The sequence below is a fragment of the Ammodytes marinus genome (assembly GCF_949987685.1).
Source record: "Ammodytes marinus genome assembly, chromosome: 1".
Taxonomy (NCBI): domain Eukaryota; kingdom Metazoa; phylum Chordata; class Actinopteri; order Uranoscopiformes; family Ammodytidae; genus Ammodytes; species Ammodytes marinus.
This window is the reverse complement of record NC_137230.1, coordinates 10,917,585-10,935,122: the sequence shown is the minus strand read 5'-3', so window position 1 is coordinate 10,935,122 and position 17,538 is coordinate 10,917,585. Positions and strand designations below refer to the sequence as shown.

Below are 17,538 nucleotides of genomic sequence, written 5' to 3'. Positions count from 1 at the left end.
GTAAAGGAGAGACGATGAGCCACTTGCTGGTTGCGCTCGCATCAATCACTCTCTCGGACTAACTGGCCGAAAACGAAACTTAACTTATACACTACAGACTAGGAGCAACTGCTCTTAAAGCGACAGTAACCATTAGTCTCAGAGCCTTTTATACACCAGGCATACATAACAAAGAAAGAATAACATGACATGGGGCGAGTGAGCGTATACGAGAGAGAAAAATGGCCCGAATGGAATGAAGTCATCAGCGGTAATTAAATGCAGTGGGCAGAGAGAGGACGGGAGCGCGCCTGCCCCCGGTGCGCGCTGGGTGGTCCGCTGAACTGATAAATGTGTGGCCCTCACTCCGGGTGAGTGGCCGAGCAGGCACTGGTTAAAACAATACTCACATTCATTTATCCATGAGTTTAAATCTCCTTTCCAACAGCAAAAACTAACACTGGCACGTCTGTCACCTTCGGGTTGACAATGGAAATTCGACAATGAATGTATTGTTTTTTTCTCGCTGTCCCAGTGGCAACCCGCCTGAAAGGGAAGCGGCTCGTGTTCTGGGACTGGGCAGTGCAATATAAAAAATCATAATTCAGTTATTCATCGAGACTCATTTTAATACATGTCCTTAAATACAACGTATATCCATGCTGCCACCTTATTTTAAAGAAGACAAAACAGCTACCGTTGACCTTTACGCACGGGCAAGAACGTCTCCAAACTGTCTCTGCTTTTACGCACAGGGCAAACACGTTCACCCACTATTTTCTCCGGCGTTATTTTCCATTGTGTGGAATCCAACAGTCATTATGAGCACCCACTAGTAACAAGCACGCCGGCAGAGACCCGAAACACAAGTTCAACTAACTGAACCCACGGAGAGGCAAAAGGTTGCGGGCTGCAGCTATCGACCTCTCCAGGGAACAATAAGCAGACTACTGTCAACAGTTTTAGGATATGGAGCGATCGTTTTTCAGTAGCTGGCGCTCAGAGCTCAATAAAAAGCAGAAAGGACGAAATAAAATCAAGCTTTTCCACTTTGAAATCATAAACATATAAATAAGCCAGTGTGCGTAAATTCTTCTGAGTGAACTGCAGCCCAGTTAAAAGCAGGAACATTCTGTAGAGCTTAAGGCATAATTTCGGCTTCGTTTATCTAATTATCCTATAAGATATCATGTCACATAAAACCAACTAGACAACCCAGGTTTTCCACTGTGGCTCTAATATATATAATATTTGAGACTGGAAAGTGTTTCAGATACTTTACCTTCATTTCTGCATCACTCGATGGTACAAACTGCCCGCAGGAGTCGATCTCAAGTCCCCCGTCCGAGTTTCTGTGCTCGCAGTTCGGCAGAGCCTCCACCTCACTCCTCCAGCGTCCCTGCGTAAATATTATGACTGCATTACACAAACAATATTCGTGCTGTAGAAAAAAAAACGTCCAACATCTTCACAAGACGCTGCATGTGAACAGACAGGCATAACGCATCAGATTGAGTATTAGCTGATCTAACGGGTCTTTTGCTTGATTTTTTATTTAAAGAAGGCCAGGGAAAATGTTTACATTTTGCTGTATAAACATCCTGCCCATGTTCCTGTGTCTATCTTTTACAGAAATCAGGAGCGTGGTTTTGAATAGAGGGGCATTCTCTCTGATACGTGGTGTTTGTACACTAAAACTGTTTTTAATAAAATATATCCAAAGTTTTATGACAATGGAGAGACGAGACCTCTTCGCCGTGCTGCATGGTGCATAACGCATGTGGCCCAGCATGAAACGGAGATGTGTTATTTGCACCGCAGGGTCATGTAACTGTACACTTTATAACATAATATTAGAACGAATGACAATAAAGAGAAGTAGTCTAATATTAGAAAACAAGACAATTATAATCGGTGTCTTATCCCCCGGCCAGTAGCCTACAGTTACCATAAATGTGTGATTATATAATGTTATAAACCATTTGAATTTAGTTCCTCTCTTTATCACAGAATAAAATAGGCCTATGTGTTATTATGGGCTATATGGGAGATACATTCACTATTTCGACGTAAGAAGAGGGGGGGGGGGGCATTTCAGTGAAAAGTGAACGCACACAGATGTGCATGCTCACAGCCCACCGCTGGAGTAGGAGGGAACTGGGCGGGCCCCAACGTTAGGATGGCCAAGACATCCAGCTTCCAATGCGCTGATGGCAACAGATAAGTAAAAAGTGAGCTCCTCGGACGCACGACAACACACCAACTGAAGTGGAAAGCGGCTCCTGTTCTGCTCCTTATCCCAGTTCGGACGCAGCGTACACGGCGGTCCGGCTTCAGACTTCTCCTGCTGGACTGAATCAAGAGGAAGAAGTTAAGAGTCAAGAAGACAACCTTGCCTTTGACTTGTGTGCGTTTAGTTCGCCTACAGCTTCTTTTGGCTCTTCATGCCAGCGACTTAGTGTCGAAACTTTGTGCTGTTTATAAGTGGAAAATCAACTATTTTGGTTTGCCATCTCGAAGAACTAAATATAAATGACGGCAGAGGTCCAGCAGCCCCCAGCGCAGACTCCTGCCCAGAGCAGCCCCATGTCTGCTCCGGAGAAGCAGCACGGACAGACGGCGGTGATGGAAACCGCCTCTTCCACGACGAAAACCAAGAAGACGAACGCGGGGATCCGCAGACCAGAGAAGCCCCCGTACTCCTACATAGCTCTGATAGTCATGGCTATCCAGAGCTCCCCGACCAAGCGCCTGACGCTCAGCGAAATCTACCAGTTCCTGCAGAGCCGCTTCCCGTTCTTCAGGGGCTCGTACCAGGGATGGAAGAACTCCGTGCGTCACAACTTGTCCCTGAACGAGTGTTTCATCAAGCTGCCCAAGGGCCTCGGTCGGCCGGGGAAGGGCCACTACTGGACTATCGACCCGGCCAGCGAGTTTATGTTCGAGGAGGGCTCCTTCCGAAGGAGACCGAGGGGTTTCAGGCGCAAATGCCAGGCGCTGAAGCCCATGTACAGCATGATGAACGGCCTGGGATTCAACCACATCCCCGAGTCAGCCTACAACTTCCAGGGGAGCGGCGGGGGCCTGTCCTGCGCGCCCAACAGCCTGTCTCTGGACAGCGGGATCGGCATGATGAATGGACACTTGTCAGGCAACATGGACGGCATGGGTCTGTCCGGGCACACCATGTCACACTTGTCGGCCAACGGCGGGCATTCCTACATGGGAAGTTGTACAGGATCCAACGGGAACGATTATCCCCACCACGACAATTCCGGGTCCCCTCTGCTGACCAGCGGAGGGGTCATGGAGCCTCACCCGGTCTACTCGAGCTCAGCCTCGGCGTGGGCTCCGGCCCCCTCGGCCTCTCTGAATAACGGGGCCTCCTACATAAAGCAGCAGCCTCTGTCTCCGTGTAATCCAGGGGCGAACGCGCTGCAGCCGAGCTTGCCCACGCATTCACTAGACCAGAATTACCTGCACCAGAACGGCCACAGTACTACAGATTTACAAGGTAAGCTCAATTGTGCTATTTCACCTCTAATTAGCCTTAAGGAAAATAAAAAATAACCCGTAGGAGTAAAGTGCAGGGGATTTGTATGGGGAAAACGTGAAATCAGGGGCAGAAGGGTACTCACAAACACAAAGTATAGGCCTACATTTTATTTATAAGGGTGTAGGCATAAATAAGACATTAAGATTGGTTTGCCTATAGGGTCAAGTCTGGTATATTTAAAGGGTCTAATTATGTCAAAATCGAGGTTAGTTAAAAGCCCACATTACCTTCTTTGAATGTTAGTAGATTTATTTTGCTGTAGCCTATTTTGCGGATCATTCAAATCAAGGACATTAGGGAAATGTAGGCTATGCAACTAAAATAAATAATCTTTTTTCTCCCACGAAAATTAAGCTTAGTCATTGTTCTGATCCCAATTAAAAAATAGACTGTTGTGCATTTTTAGCCATAAGTCAGGGGGTTCGAACTCGCGGTTTCTATGTCTGGAAATGGTATTAAAAATAAATAAAAAAGAGGCACGAGAGGGCAGGGAGAGTCTGCCGGGACAGTTTAGAGCCGTGCCAATCTCCGGACAAGAAAAACAAGCACGGTTAGGAGGCAGCCAGCCTTGCCCCGAGGCCCTGAGTCCTCCGGGAATGGCGTGCAAGAGGGCCACTGTCAATTAACCCTGCAGGCCCGCCTCCCCCCTTAAACAATCTTAATCGTGCTTGCTAAATTGACTCTATGCGGAATAGCCAGGCCTATATATGTCCATATTTGATCCCATACAAATAAAACTAAGTCTAAAGCTTAAATTACAATTATTTATATTTGAGATTTGTTTTTGTTCATTAATAAAAGGCCTCCTTTTGCAGGAAAACATGTGAGAACAGGTGTGAAAAAAGCAAGAGAATGGGTCAGGATATCTAGTCATATTTAATTTGACATGGCCGTGTTGTCAAGTCACTACAATAGTAACCTATTATTTTAAAAATAAGACCAATAATGTAATAATGATAATAATAATTATTATTATTATAAATATTATTATTATGAATATAATAATCATTATTATTATTAGACTAGTAGGCTACTACGATGATTAATAGTATTTTAATTATTATAAGTAGTAGTATTAATATTATTATAATTATGAATTTATCTATTTCTTAAAAGTATTGTATTACTTATGGATTAATCAAGGTTGCTAAGAGAAGATTTATGTCATGGATAATAAACCATAGGCCGATAAATGTTATAACCATTCTATAATTTACCAGAGCCTCAAACATTCGTACAAATTGTCTCATTACAATTCCTTGTGACTTAACACATTATAGCCTTCTTAAATATTATTTTTCTTTTTTACTGAACAGGTATTCCTCGGTACCATTCCCAGTCTCCAAGCATGTGTGACCGAAAGGAGTTCGTCTTCTCGTTCAACGCCATGACGTCCTCCGCGATGCACTCACCGAGCAGCAGCTCCTACTACCACCACCAGCAGGTCTCCTACCAGGACATCAAGCCCTGCGTCATGTGATCCCTCCGCGGACAACCAGAGGACCACAGGACGGTGTCGCGGACTTGAGCCACGCGGCGGAAAAAAACAAACGAGTAAAATAACCACTGAGTGACAGAAAGGCAATGCCTCGGCCCCTGGAGAGAGATCACACTGCGCTTCAAGTAGACCGGACTACTTTTCTGTGCTGTTTCACAACAGTAGGCTACGACAAAAGACGCGGGGACAGACAGGGCCACTCACAAAGCAACCGCATAATAATATATATATATAATAATTAAAAAACACTCTTTCACGCCATCAACATCGACCTGCGGGGGGTGTATGAAAACCCTGCTGCTGTTTGGTACTTAGTCCTGCAGAGCGGATGACTACCATTTCACACCTTTGTTCATATATTCTTCTTCTTGTTAAAGCAGCCCAATGTACAAATGCGCACGTCCTTTTTCTCCGTCTGAAGTTTTTACTTTTCTTTTCTATGACAAATTAGACTGAGGCTTTCTATTTGTTCTCTAATTTTTTCTTTTTTTGGACTTTCATACCAACGTTGAATTTTTGAAATGAACATTTGGACATCACATATATCTATGTCCATATATTACTGTGTAAAAAAAAAACGATGAAGGCACTTTTTTGAATAGCCTATAAGCGCAACTTTTTTTATTTATTCTGTAGGCCTACATATTTTAATTTCAGGCGAATTGGCCAAGGAGGTATACGCTATATTGGCAATATTTGTCAGAACGCTTGTTATTTGTTTTAAAAATGAAATTTGAGGATATATTGTAAGCACTGTTTTGTCGTTTGTGTTAGATGTACGTAGACCATTACTTTCAGCACTGTATACATATTGTTAGGAAAATTATCAAGGGTCCATCAATGAGTGCTAATCTTTAGGCTTTATTACAACAATCATTTGTAAGAAATAAAATATTGGGCTTTTTGAGTCCAAATTCACACACAAAAATATTTCTATTTCATCACACACACACACACACACACACACACACACACACACACACACACACACACACACACACACACACACACACACACACACACACACACACACACACACACACACACACACACACACACACACACACACACACACACACACACACACTGCAGTCGACACAGCAAACAAATATCCCGCCATACCTATACTTCTGTGTAGATCTCAAGTCGGGGATCATTTACAAAATGAACCCAGAAGTCTCAAAAACGTGCAGGATTGCAATAAAATAATAATTAAAAAAAACAATCAACCAAAAAAAACAAGGGTAAACTGAGTTCATGCCAAATATGTTGAGCACAATACGCCGGGTCCAGCTATAGTGCTTTAGTAGAGAGAACAGACAAGAATATTCAAGTGGTGTCTTGTTATAATGCAGATCATGAATGGGGCCAAAGTCTGTTTTTTACCTGGTAGGAACATGTCATGTCTTACTGTAAAGTTAAAACGACACTGAATGAACAAATCAGATACTTTGTTTACCCACAACAAAACATAATTGATTATAGATTTTAAATAAATGGTTTTAAAAGTCAGTCGCATTTTGCCCTTTTATGTAACCGAGTATACCAAATTATGGCGTAACAAATCAGAGGCGCAGATCTCACCCGTGTATGGTTACAGGGTAAAACAAATTGTAGCACTGGGCTATTGCTCTTCTTAATGTACAGTTGTTTTTCTCTAAAAATGAAAATTGTCCAAAACAGGTGTTGGCTGAATATTTCAGGGGTGTCTAAGAATGAGATGCATACATTTCTCTACACAATTAATGGGTTTAAAAAAAGATCCTGACTATTACTTTTCACTCCTTAAATGTTACAGAAATATACAAACCTCAATGTGTATAGCAGAGGCACAGAAGTACGATTTAATAAAACATGTCCACAAATAATGAAGTGAATGTCTCACTCTCATCCCACTGTGGACACTAATTATATTACAAGAGGCACGGCAGCCAATTTCTCTGAATGCTGTACTTAAGATTCTTTATGAAGTCGTTGTTTACAGCAGCTGCATAATTCACAACCGTTACCAGCATGGTAACTAGGGATTTCACTTTAGGATATTCAATTATTTTAGTGTCAGAGAAGTCTGCTGTGTTGGATATAACAAATCGGGTGTGCTCATAATGTAGAAAAAACATGGTGTGCAGCCATTTATTTTGTGAGCATTCACACAGCTCCACATTACTCTGTTGCCTCTTATATGTTGGAGGAAAAAAAAGTAACTGGGCTGCAAAATGAAGAAGTCTTCTTGTTAACTTTGTTGTGTACATGTCTGCAATCAGGCCGTGAAGTGCTGTCCTTCAAAGTACTTGGGTACACAGCTTAGAAAAGGCTGGCAACATGACCACTGACTGAACCCCAGGAAAAATGAGCGAGGAGCCACCGAAGCCCAGGCATAGCATTAACAGACCGATGACATTCTGCCGAGGTTCAGCTCTCTGGCTGGGCTGAGGGGCTCCACAGCTGTTCTCTGGCCAGGCCTGGATGACAGCTCCATAAAAAGATCAGTGCAGACAGACATGCAGTGTGCTTGTGTCTCAATGCAATCAAAAGTTCAGTGAAAACACTTGGTACACTTGTCCAGGTAACGTCTAGTGCAGAAACACTGAAAGCTCCACCGAACAGGAAGGTTATTGGCTGCCTATGTCTAGATGAGTGACTTGCGTGTGTGAAGTTCATCTTTAAAACCAACCAAGACTATGCTATACTGCAGATAAGAGCCATTTTCAAAACGAGGCAAGAATGAAGAAGTTTAGGGGTGACACTTGCCATTAAATAAAACTGCTCAATATCACTATAGTTGACCTTTAAATGATATATTATATTATATCTTTTTTGTATTTGTGCGAGATCCATTTTCTCTGGGGTTTGTCAAAATGTGGTCGCTGGTCTCAGATAGCATGCCTATGTTTAACTTTTGGTGTTAACTATGGCCTCTTCTGTAGAACAATTAGTGTGAAATTGGTTTAGATAGTCTGACAGGTAACATGCTTTGTTACGACTGGACTACAAAAATGTGGCCACGGCCAGTGTTTGCAGTGTGCGCTCCAAAAACTGAAATCAGTGCAATTTCTTAAATGCTGCAAAACGATGTAAAGATGCAGCAACTTCTAATCTAAAATATTTGTCAAAATCAGGACGCAGCACAGTTTGGTTAAATAGAAAAAAAAGACACTAAGCCAGGACCAGTACAGTCAAATGCTTTAGTAGAGAAAGATAAGCGTTACAAACAGATGCATTAACACAAGAGCAGATCACCTAGAGGCATGGTGGCACGTCTTATCTGTTTAATGGTGAGGCTGGCCTCAAACTCAAACTGACCGAGCCAAACACAATTAAAAAACAAACAAAACAAAAAAAAAGTAGCAAGTACAAATCAAAACGTAACGGCAACGAGGCCGACAGACCTCTATTTTTTAAATGAAATAGGTTTAAATGCATCTAGTTCCAGATCTTAAGTCATAATATACCAATAGAAAACCATTGTGATTTTTAGACAAAGCCTAAATCCTGGGTTATGTACAGGAATGCATTGTGCACATTTTTAACCAAGTGAGAATCATCATCAGGACTAAATTATGGTCATTTAAATTCATCATATTGCTGTAGTCTGTCATCAAAATAGTAACGCATTCTGCCAATATGTTAACGTCTTCTACATTTGGTTGAAGCTGCACAATCTGCTCAAGATGTACGGCAATTTAGGTCAAATGGTCCACATCTATTTCAGTGGGTTTGGCAATGGAACATGAACATGTTTTAGGATCATTGAAGTGAAAGATTGTGTGAAGATTGGATGACATCTATTGAAGTGGGTAGAAATGTGTTTTGAAGAATTAAAAAAACAAAACTGTATCGCTTCCAAAAGGGATCCATAAATGTTGGACAAAGGAATCTTAATTATCATATGCTTCATGGGTCAGAAATCATGAGAATTGTATGATTGCATAAATGACCACAAGGTGGCGCAATCTGCATTAAAAACTAACTAATACCTTTCTGGCCTTTATGAAGGTTTTTCTTTAGATAACCAACAAGCAGACAAATAGGTCTGAAAACACAACCGTCTTGGAGGAAGTAATACTGATAATAGTGGTTGTGGAAATAAAACATATTCAAGCCTTATTTTAAACAATGGACTATCTATAGAGAGTGTAGTTTGAAAGGAAAAAAAAAAAACTGTAGTTTATATCCGAGTTCTCTTGGGAGACAGACCAGGATGTGTGTAAATAAACACACGTAAGGCACACAGGTGCATGGGTTAAGTACTGTGAAATGATGTACAAAATACTTCACTAGTGAATTGCTTTATGATGCTGGCATTCAGCAATTGCATATTTTATTCATATTTTGCCGCAACTTTAGAAACGTAGGGTTCATTTAACTTAAGTCAAACCTGTAACAAATCCAGAAATGTTTAAAAAACAAACTTAACTCTTCGTAAGGCAATTAACGTTGCACCACAAATAATAACTGTGTGCTGCCTCTTTTACTATCACTACTCAGTCACTTGTTTGAATGGTGGCGCTGTTCTCCTCTTGTGGTGGAGCCTCCTCAGACTTGGGGGCTGATGGTCTGGGTCTCCTGTTGGACTGTCCAGACCTCTTGCCTCCCCTCTGGCTCTTGGCCAGCTCGGCCTGCAGACTCTGGCCGTTCAGACTGAGGCCCTGCAGAGCCTCCAGGGCCTGCTCTGCTGCCTGGGGGTCGCTGTAGTCCAGGAAGGCACGGTGCTGTGCCCCCTGCCAAGTCAGCCTCAGTGGGGCCGCCTCCCTCTCTCTCAGGGCCGTCTTCAGCTCGCTGACACGCAGCCCGGTGGGGATCCCCCCCATGTAGACTGTGGTGACTGTGAGCGGGAGCTTACGTTGGGACTCCCCTCTACCTTCCTCTGGAGCCCTCTCCCTCCCGGGCCCTCCATTTCTACCCTTTCCTCTCTCGTTGTTCTCTCCCTCTTTACCTCCCCCTCCATCTCCCCTGCTTTCTTTCCTGACTCTAGCCGGGCGGCGTCTGGGCGCTCTGTGCTCTGACTCTCCTCCACTCCTATCCTGAGCTGACTCTGGATCAGCATCATGTTGATTTGTGTTCTGCCTTGGCCTGCGTCTGTTCTGCCTCCTGGGCTGACCGGTGTGTGCACCAGGCTCTGGGGCTTCAGGCACCTCCCCCAGGGTCACATCCTTTCCACACTCTTCCTCCAGAGCACGCAGCTTCTTCAGGATGGGGATCTTCTCCAGCTTCTCTGAGTGCAGCTTAAGACACAAGTGGACAGGTTCATTAATGGCTGAAAAGGGGAGGGGTGTCACATACAGACAAACAATTGCTGAGTCGACTTGAGTTTCCACTGTCAAAAGCTCGGAAAGGTACCAAAATAAGCGAGCCGAGGCGCATCTTTCTTTTTACCAAATAATGGTACTGTTGGGAGTGGAATCGAAAGCCAGATCTAGGGTTACTGTGCCCTAATGAAAAGTGCCGTGCCAAACTGAACTGTGCCGCTCAGTGGAAACGAGGCAATACAGAGGACTTTAATGGATAACAAATTAATTGGTATCATTTCATAATAAGAGAGCAGTCCATGTAATAATTATCTTAATAGCAGCAGGACATTTCATTTCCCAAGCAGTTAAAAATAAAAGACTGCTCTCCTGATTTGTGTGGGCCTTCAAGTGTCTTGGCAGCCCTTGATGCGGGCCAGTGGTGTAAAGGATATACAGGCTATTGTTGTTACACTGGCCTGTTTGACCCGTCGTTCCCCTGCCCCTGCAGAGCAGAGCTGGCCCGGGCAGAGCAGCCTTTGATGATCAGACATGGCCTTCCTGCCAGTGAGGTCACTGGGTCCTGTTTACTTACAAGCATGTCATAAGGAACCCAAGGGTTACACACAAACTCTCCACATGTTAAGAATAATGCCCCCCCCCCCCCACATCAGGTCTAATTATCAGGTGGAAAAACACATGACATCTCTCTGCCAGTTCCAGTGAGTCAGGAGCAGTTTAAAGGTCCAGACTCACGTCTAAATATAGACAGAAGATAATGTGTGATTTTAAAGTTGTACACACACAGCTATATCTATATTTTGTTTTGTTGGCCCACACACCTAAAATGAAGCTCATTATAAGTAATATAACTGACAAAATGAGAATGAGTGAACAGGAAATAAAGACTTAAGAGCACCAGAGCAGACCGAATACAAGTGGTGTGGTGTCGTCAGCTGTCCAGTAGAGGGCAGTGTCGCTACACAAAGAGGCCACAGTATGTTGTTAAACTGACTGGAGGACAGAGCATCTCAGTACAACAAGCTGCAATTTGTTTCAGTTGAAGAGTCATATAGATTTGCAGTGAGATTAGTTGTGCAAGAAGCAGACTGCAGCTAAAACATTACAGCATCCCATCTGGACATGTTCTGTTCGTAAAATATTTTAAATTTGAAAATTGAAAAACCCTTTTTCTTGATGCAATATTTTTAAACTAACCTTAAAATCAAATAAACCCTATACTGTTTTTGACTGGAGTGTGTACTTACAGCAGCACGATACAGAACAAAGAAGTTTAGTTTACCTTGGTCCAGATGATTCCTTGTGGCTTGGGGAGCTTGCAATTTGTCTCAATAACCCTGGTGGGTGTTAGGATGTAGTCCACAGTGAGGTCATGACTTTCTAGCAACTCCTCTGGAATGTCCACCACCTGAAAAGCACACATAGCCCCATTAGCACAACAAGCCATTTATCAGGAAAAGCAAGCGTTTAAATACAATGTTCAGGTTAAATTATAACTTTAGTTACACAATTTAGAATTTGTCATGCATTTGCCATTCATTATTAGCCCGGAAATCCAGACCCACTATAGCACTACGACCAATCAGAGCAATGAACAAGGTGACATATTAAGCCCTGTTCGTTTAACAACTGTTAAATTAAACTTTTGGCGTGGTCGGTCGTCACAACAGAACATTCCTCTTACTTGCTAATGAAAGATTTGAGTGCCGTATGCCAAGTGTCGAGGCGAAAGCCGTCTCAAACTCGAACAACATACCCACAGCCATCTCCGTTTACTATCACGACTTTGGCCGCGCACTGTCGTCATCCGGTTACGTCCTCCCCAGAGCACCATACATAGGGCTCTGGCCCGCCCATATCAGAAAGAATGATTTGATGGTAGCTCAGGATTTCTTGACATATTAAATGAGCGTCAACGGAGAGTGTCCAGACCAACAGGCGCAGCAAATTTAATTTGCCAGCGCCTAGCGGCAGGTCTGGATTTCCAGGCTTATTCATTACGACATTTTACACACCACATGGCAAACTGATGAATTCCATTTATTATCTCACCAATGTGGATACAGCAACAAACACTTGAGAAGTGACAATTTTAATGCCGTTGCGTTCATTAGTTATTTATTTTTCTTGATAAAGTGAAATTATCTTCAAATTATTATTACTACTACAACTGACCTGACAGTCATGAACAATGGTCACCACCACAGTAGACTCGTTCACAGCTCCCATTGAGGCCATCATGCCATACTCCAGGTCAGCGAATCCCTCTCCTTTTCCAATCCGAATGCCTGCAGGAGAAGACACAGGAGCCAACAGAACATTTTTATTAAAAAGCATTATCTGATATAGACAACTACAGTCTACACCTCTAAAATCTTTGGTGTGGTATTTTCTTGCTTGTACTATGTCGCAGATCCACTTTATGATGGAATAATTAGGAACAACCAGCACCACATTCAGCTTGGTTTTTTGAAATGCTGCCGATTTTCCAATGTAAAGAAACTGCATTGAATTATAACATACTGACATACATGTTGACGACTCATAAAAATGATGATGGGAACATGGAACCCTGTGCGACTCTTTATGAGAAACATGCGGCCTGGTACACTTAAAACAATATGGAAATGTACGCATTATGGTAAACATGTCTGTTTCACCGCAGCACTGCGTCATCTTTATCAGGCATTAAGAAAAAATAAGGATCAAAATGCCAAAATGGGAGCGATGGGACCATTTATGTGGAGGGCGGAGCACAGCTGAACCCACAAGGAGCAAAATGGACCTGATTATGCACATCTGCCTCCAGTCTAATTTCTGTTCCTCTTCAAGTCTTCCTTTAAGACTTGTTTCTATGGAGCGGTTTGGTGCGGCACAGCATATTTATTTGCATTTCCACTGTTAAGAGTGTAGCAAGAAATAAAAAAAGCAGCAATCCAACGCCTCTTACCCGAAGACTGTATATTCTGACTGCGACTATGGCCGTCTGGCATATACCCAGCCTACTAAAGTAAGGGTACTGTAGGCAGTGAAAAGGCAAACCAGATCTAGGGTTACCGTGCCCTTCTGAACCGTGTTGCTCAGTGGATACGAGGCAAAAGTGGACCAGAAAAGTGTGCTATGATCATGACACAATATTCAATGTGACACAAACCTTTGTCACATGACATGTCCTTCAACAGTGTAATAAACAACCTTCATAGGATATACACATTTAGCATCTTCAGTGTACTGGTAAAACAGAGTCAGTCTCTTATGACGAAGAGTATTTAGGTCACAGAGTCAAATGTTGCTGCACCCAGAGATTGGCATGTTCAATACAATAAAATTATTGTATGGAATAAAATACAGATGATTTTGCTGCTTAAGTCAAATTGATTTTTTTCGCAGAATCTTTGTTGGAAATGTCAGAAAACGGTTACCTTTCTCTGACACGGCCACGGAGCCAACCACCACCAGGTCTACCTTCACCTTGGCATCCAGATCAACGGGCACGCTGAAGTCTTTCACACCCTGAATGGAGAAGAAGAAAATACCAGTATGTTAAATGTTTGGAGTTTTGAAATCCCAAGGAAATTTTCGGGGGGGGGGGGGAGAAATGTATCTGGAAATATGTAAAATCATCAAGTGGGAACCTGTGAGGAAGAGCATATGCGGAGCTGTTCCTTGTTGGCATCCTTGGGAGGAGTGATGTTATTGAAGAGACCGGTACGCAGGCGAGGAGTCGGGACCAATAAGGTTTTCCCTGCCTGCGAGGATCAGTAACAAAAAAAATTAGCCAAGAGACTTTTACCATAGTCCAACATTTAAGTGTAGATTAATACTGACTTGGAAGAAATTGATTGAGAAATTATGAAAATAATTAGATACAAATACAGCATATGTAAAGCATTAATGTCCCTGAAAGGAGGTTGCAATACAGAAATCGTATTGAGCAAGTTCTGGAGTATAAAGTCTCTTGCACACTTAGTCCGTATTTTTCGTCCGAAATCTTCGCATGAAAAAAATTAAATAAAAAAAAATGCGAGCTCACGTTGTGTCAATCACGTTTACACACAACCAATGAAAAATGTGTCCCTCGTTTAATTTTCCAGATCAGGTTAAATGCTCTGTTTATACCATCATACACGTGTTGTTGTGCTGGAGTGTGAGAGTGTATGAGTGTGTTCTTTCTTACTATACTGCCAGCTGCTGCTCAGGATAGAGAAACGAACAACGCAGGCCCAAATAAATACGGACTCAGTGAGCAAAAGCCTTAATAGAGGATACGAATTTCAATAGTTCTTGTGAATTTCTAATGTAAACGGCTACATGTAGGTCAGATTGACGCGGTTACAAAAACAGATAAGGACAGAGTAAACACGATGATGTAATATGCAGCCAGTGGGGGCACTCTGTTCTCTCCATGGTGGTGCACGGCGGCTACCTGTAGCACTGCCAGGCGGGCCCCCTCCAGAGGTTTATCAGGATCCACCTTCACCTCGGCTGCCTTGGTGAACACATCCAGCTCGGACACCTTGGCACAGGCCGTGAAAGCGCCCTGCGGTAGAGGAGGAGGGCAATAAGGGCTAAGAATAACTAGCCTTTTTTTTCCAACTTACTTCCAGAGTGACAAAGCGCGCCTGCAGCTGGGGCCTGTCTGGGTTTACTTTGACTGTCTGGCTGGACTTGAACTCCTGCAGATCTGCAAGCCTGTTGCATGCTTGGTTTGCTCCCTGGGCCAGTTTAAAAAAAAAGTACACAGTGGAAGAGACACGCATTCATTGATGCACACAGACAGGACAGCCATTCATCATTCAAAATTATAAAAACATCATGTCAAAAGCTGCCGTGCAAACCTGAAAATATACCGACATTCGCTTCCTCATACAAGTTTTATTAGAATTATTGCATTATTATCTCCCCCCCACCCAAAAAAAAAGCAGGGACTTTAACGAATTCGCAGGTTGCCCAACTGCCAATCATAAGAGACCGTCATTGTTTACGGTGATAATTTACACCCCTTAACTTTAGTTATATAAATTACATTTTGCTTACTTTCATTAGTTTTGTGTGTTTAAGGTCTGTTTCAGTCTCGTGTTTGTACTTGTATTTTTTCCAGTATGAATGAACCTTACTATCTATGGAATGAACACCACTTTGATTATCCTGCGTAGGCCTACACGTGGCTCCCATGCAGGAGACGGTTAGCATTGAGTGGACCTAACCTAACCCTGTATCATGAATAAAACTTAAAATGAATGAAAAAACTGATTGCAAATCAGTTCCTTTATAACGTGCATCTCCCAAAAATTGTCGATATATCAACACTGTTTATCCCGAGACTAGCCTCAACGTACATTCAGCTAGCGTTTCACACGGCTATGTGTAACGCAAGCGCAGTCTGTGACGAGGCTAGTCCTTAGCCGTTGCTTCACTTAAATTGCTTGAACTTGCCTTGAAATTTGGGATTCTGTTGTGAACGGGCCTTGGGAAGTTGGCCAGATTATTATCTTCGATGTAGTCCCAAACTTTCTGACGAATGTCCCATTTCGTCGCTCCTGAAAGGACAAAACGGTACAAGTCAAGACGCAAGACGGAGCAGCGTTAGCTTAAATGTTTACAGGTGCTCCACGTTAGCACGCAGATTTAACGACAGAACAAACGTCCCCAAAATTTCACCTACCGGGATTTATTCCTATAACAGGCTCCATTGTGTTACTGGTGACACAAATTAGTCTCTCGTACAACCCTCGTTTACACTACACGCAGTTAATTATTACACGTGAGCTCGGTAACATAACACTGAAGGAACAGCTGCTTGTCAGTTTATCATTTCTACGGCGGCTCGGGAAGGGCAAACTTAACCAAACGGGAAACACGAAAGCGCCACATGATAGGCCTGGAACTGGGCCATTCAAAGTAAGGTACGTAGCCTACGTTTAATAAAACACTGAATTAAACTACAGTTTTGAAATACCTGTATTCCTTTTAGTGTAAACATATTAAAGTTGGCATACATTTTCGTAAAATAGGCTACGGCTTTGCTTTAGACCTATTAACAGCAAAATCGTAGCTTTACTAGGCTACATATTTCTGCATACAAAATAAAATCATTTATTTATTTATTTTTATTATAAGCTATAAAAAAATATCCCCGAATGAGTCAAATCAGTTTGTCGCTGAGACAATTGTACTTAAACTGCACGACTTTTACTTGTAGCAATGCATGTTTTAACTTTGCACTCACACAAAGGATCGTAATATTCTTTCAAGTTGTGGTTGAGGCCTAATATACTGTAAGAAAACTTCGTCTGAGTGATCACATGACTTGAGGCTTGCTGGTTTGAAGGGACTTAAATAACCAAGCCAAGTCAAAAAGAAAATGTTTACTGTGGATTACCCCTTATTTTACCCAGCACTGTCTTGTGATCCACATACAAAGCTTTCTCTGTGTAGGAAAGAAACATTGAGGTTTTATATAGCATTTTGTTGTCGGCTGTGTGACCCTTATGACGTATCTGCACACAAATGAGTTTCCCCTCTGGTGATTTATAAAGTTGTGAAATCGGACCTGTACTCGTTCAATCTCAGGCCTACGTAGTGCTCACTAACCAGAAAGGAGCTTAAACAATTCTTTCTTTTCTTTTTCTTCTTCAAGTGATTGACTCTATGCATGGAAGTAGATTGAGGGCGTGAGTTAGTCCACCCTACTGATGGTGGTGGGTTTACAATCACATCATAACCTGAAGGTATCAGATCCCGCCACCAGAGGGAGAGCTCTATCCACATATTCCCCTTGGCTGCTATTCTGAGGGTGTGGGTCTCAGAATTCAATCAGGTATCACACACCAGTAATTCCATAATGGCTGTATATGTGTTTTTGTCATGACTCTTCAAAAGTAGAGTCCCACAGGTGTGTCTGATTGCCACGTGTCTGTGTTGCTGTCCTCCAGGCACCATGCCCTGGCTGTGTATGATTGAGTAACTAACCCATCATCAGGTTCATCTTGACCTCAAGTATAGCCACAAATCTTTGTGCCACATTCATGCACATACTACTGACCAACACTAATGACAGGGATACTCTTTCACACTCAGGCACACACACACACACACACACACACACACACACACACACACACACACACACACACACACCGATCCCCCAACCCCCCTTCAGTGGTCCATAAACCTTCCTGACACCCCATTCCCTCTCACAGTCAGTCTGGGCAGGCTGCCAGCCCAGCCCTCCCTCCCTTTCTCTCTCTCTCTCT

The 17,538-nt window shown here is 42.8% G+C and overlaps 2 protein-coding genes across 4 annotated transcripts; one reads left to right on the top strand and one right to left on the bottom strand.

Annotated features, from left to right (window-relative positions):
* Positions 1-2,428: 2,428 nt before the first annotated feature.
* foxf1 (forkhead box F1) lies at positions 2,429-5,210 on the top strand. 2 transcript variants are annotated; one of them, XM_080029662.1, is made up of 2 exons: positions 2,429-3,493; positions 4,852-5,210. In XM_080029662.1, the coding sequence occupies exons 1-2, from the start codon at positions 2,512-2,514 to the stop codon at positions 5,013-5,015; spliced, it is 1,146 nt and encodes a 381-aa protein (XP_079885788.1). In that variant the 5' UTR covers positions 2,429-2,511; the 3' UTR covers positions 5,016-5,210. The 2 variants fall into 2 exon arrangements, with proteins under 2 accessions (XP_079885788.1, XP_079885789.1); XM_080029663.1 differs by having other exon boundaries at positions 4,875-4,979.
* A 2,994-nt stretch (positions 5,211-8,204) lies between these two features.
* On the bottom strand, positions 8,205-16,094 carry mthfsd (methenyltetrahydrofolate synthetase domain containing). Of its 2 annotated transcripts, none has more exons than XM_080026555.1 (8): positions 15,948-16,094; positions 15,715-15,822; positions 14,884-14,993; positions 13,918-14,031; positions 13,705-13,795; positions 12,458-12,570; positions 11,565-11,690; positions 8,205-10,258 (listed from the first exon to the last, which is right to left on the bottom strand). In XM_080026555.1, exons 1-8 carry the CDS (start codon positions 15,973-15,975, stop codon positions 9,518-9,520), a joined length of 1,431 nt encoding a protein of 476 aa, XP_079882681.1. In that variant the 5' UTR covers positions 15,976-16,094; the 3' UTR covers positions 8,205-9,517. The 2 variants fall into 2 exon arrangements, with proteins under 2 accessions (XP_079882681.1, XP_079882680.1); XM_080026554.1 differs by lacking the exon at positions 14,884-14,993 and adding an exon at positions 14,709-14,822 and having other exon boundaries at positions 15,719-15,822.
* Between the last annotated feature and the right edge of the window lie 1,444 nt (positions 16,095-17,538).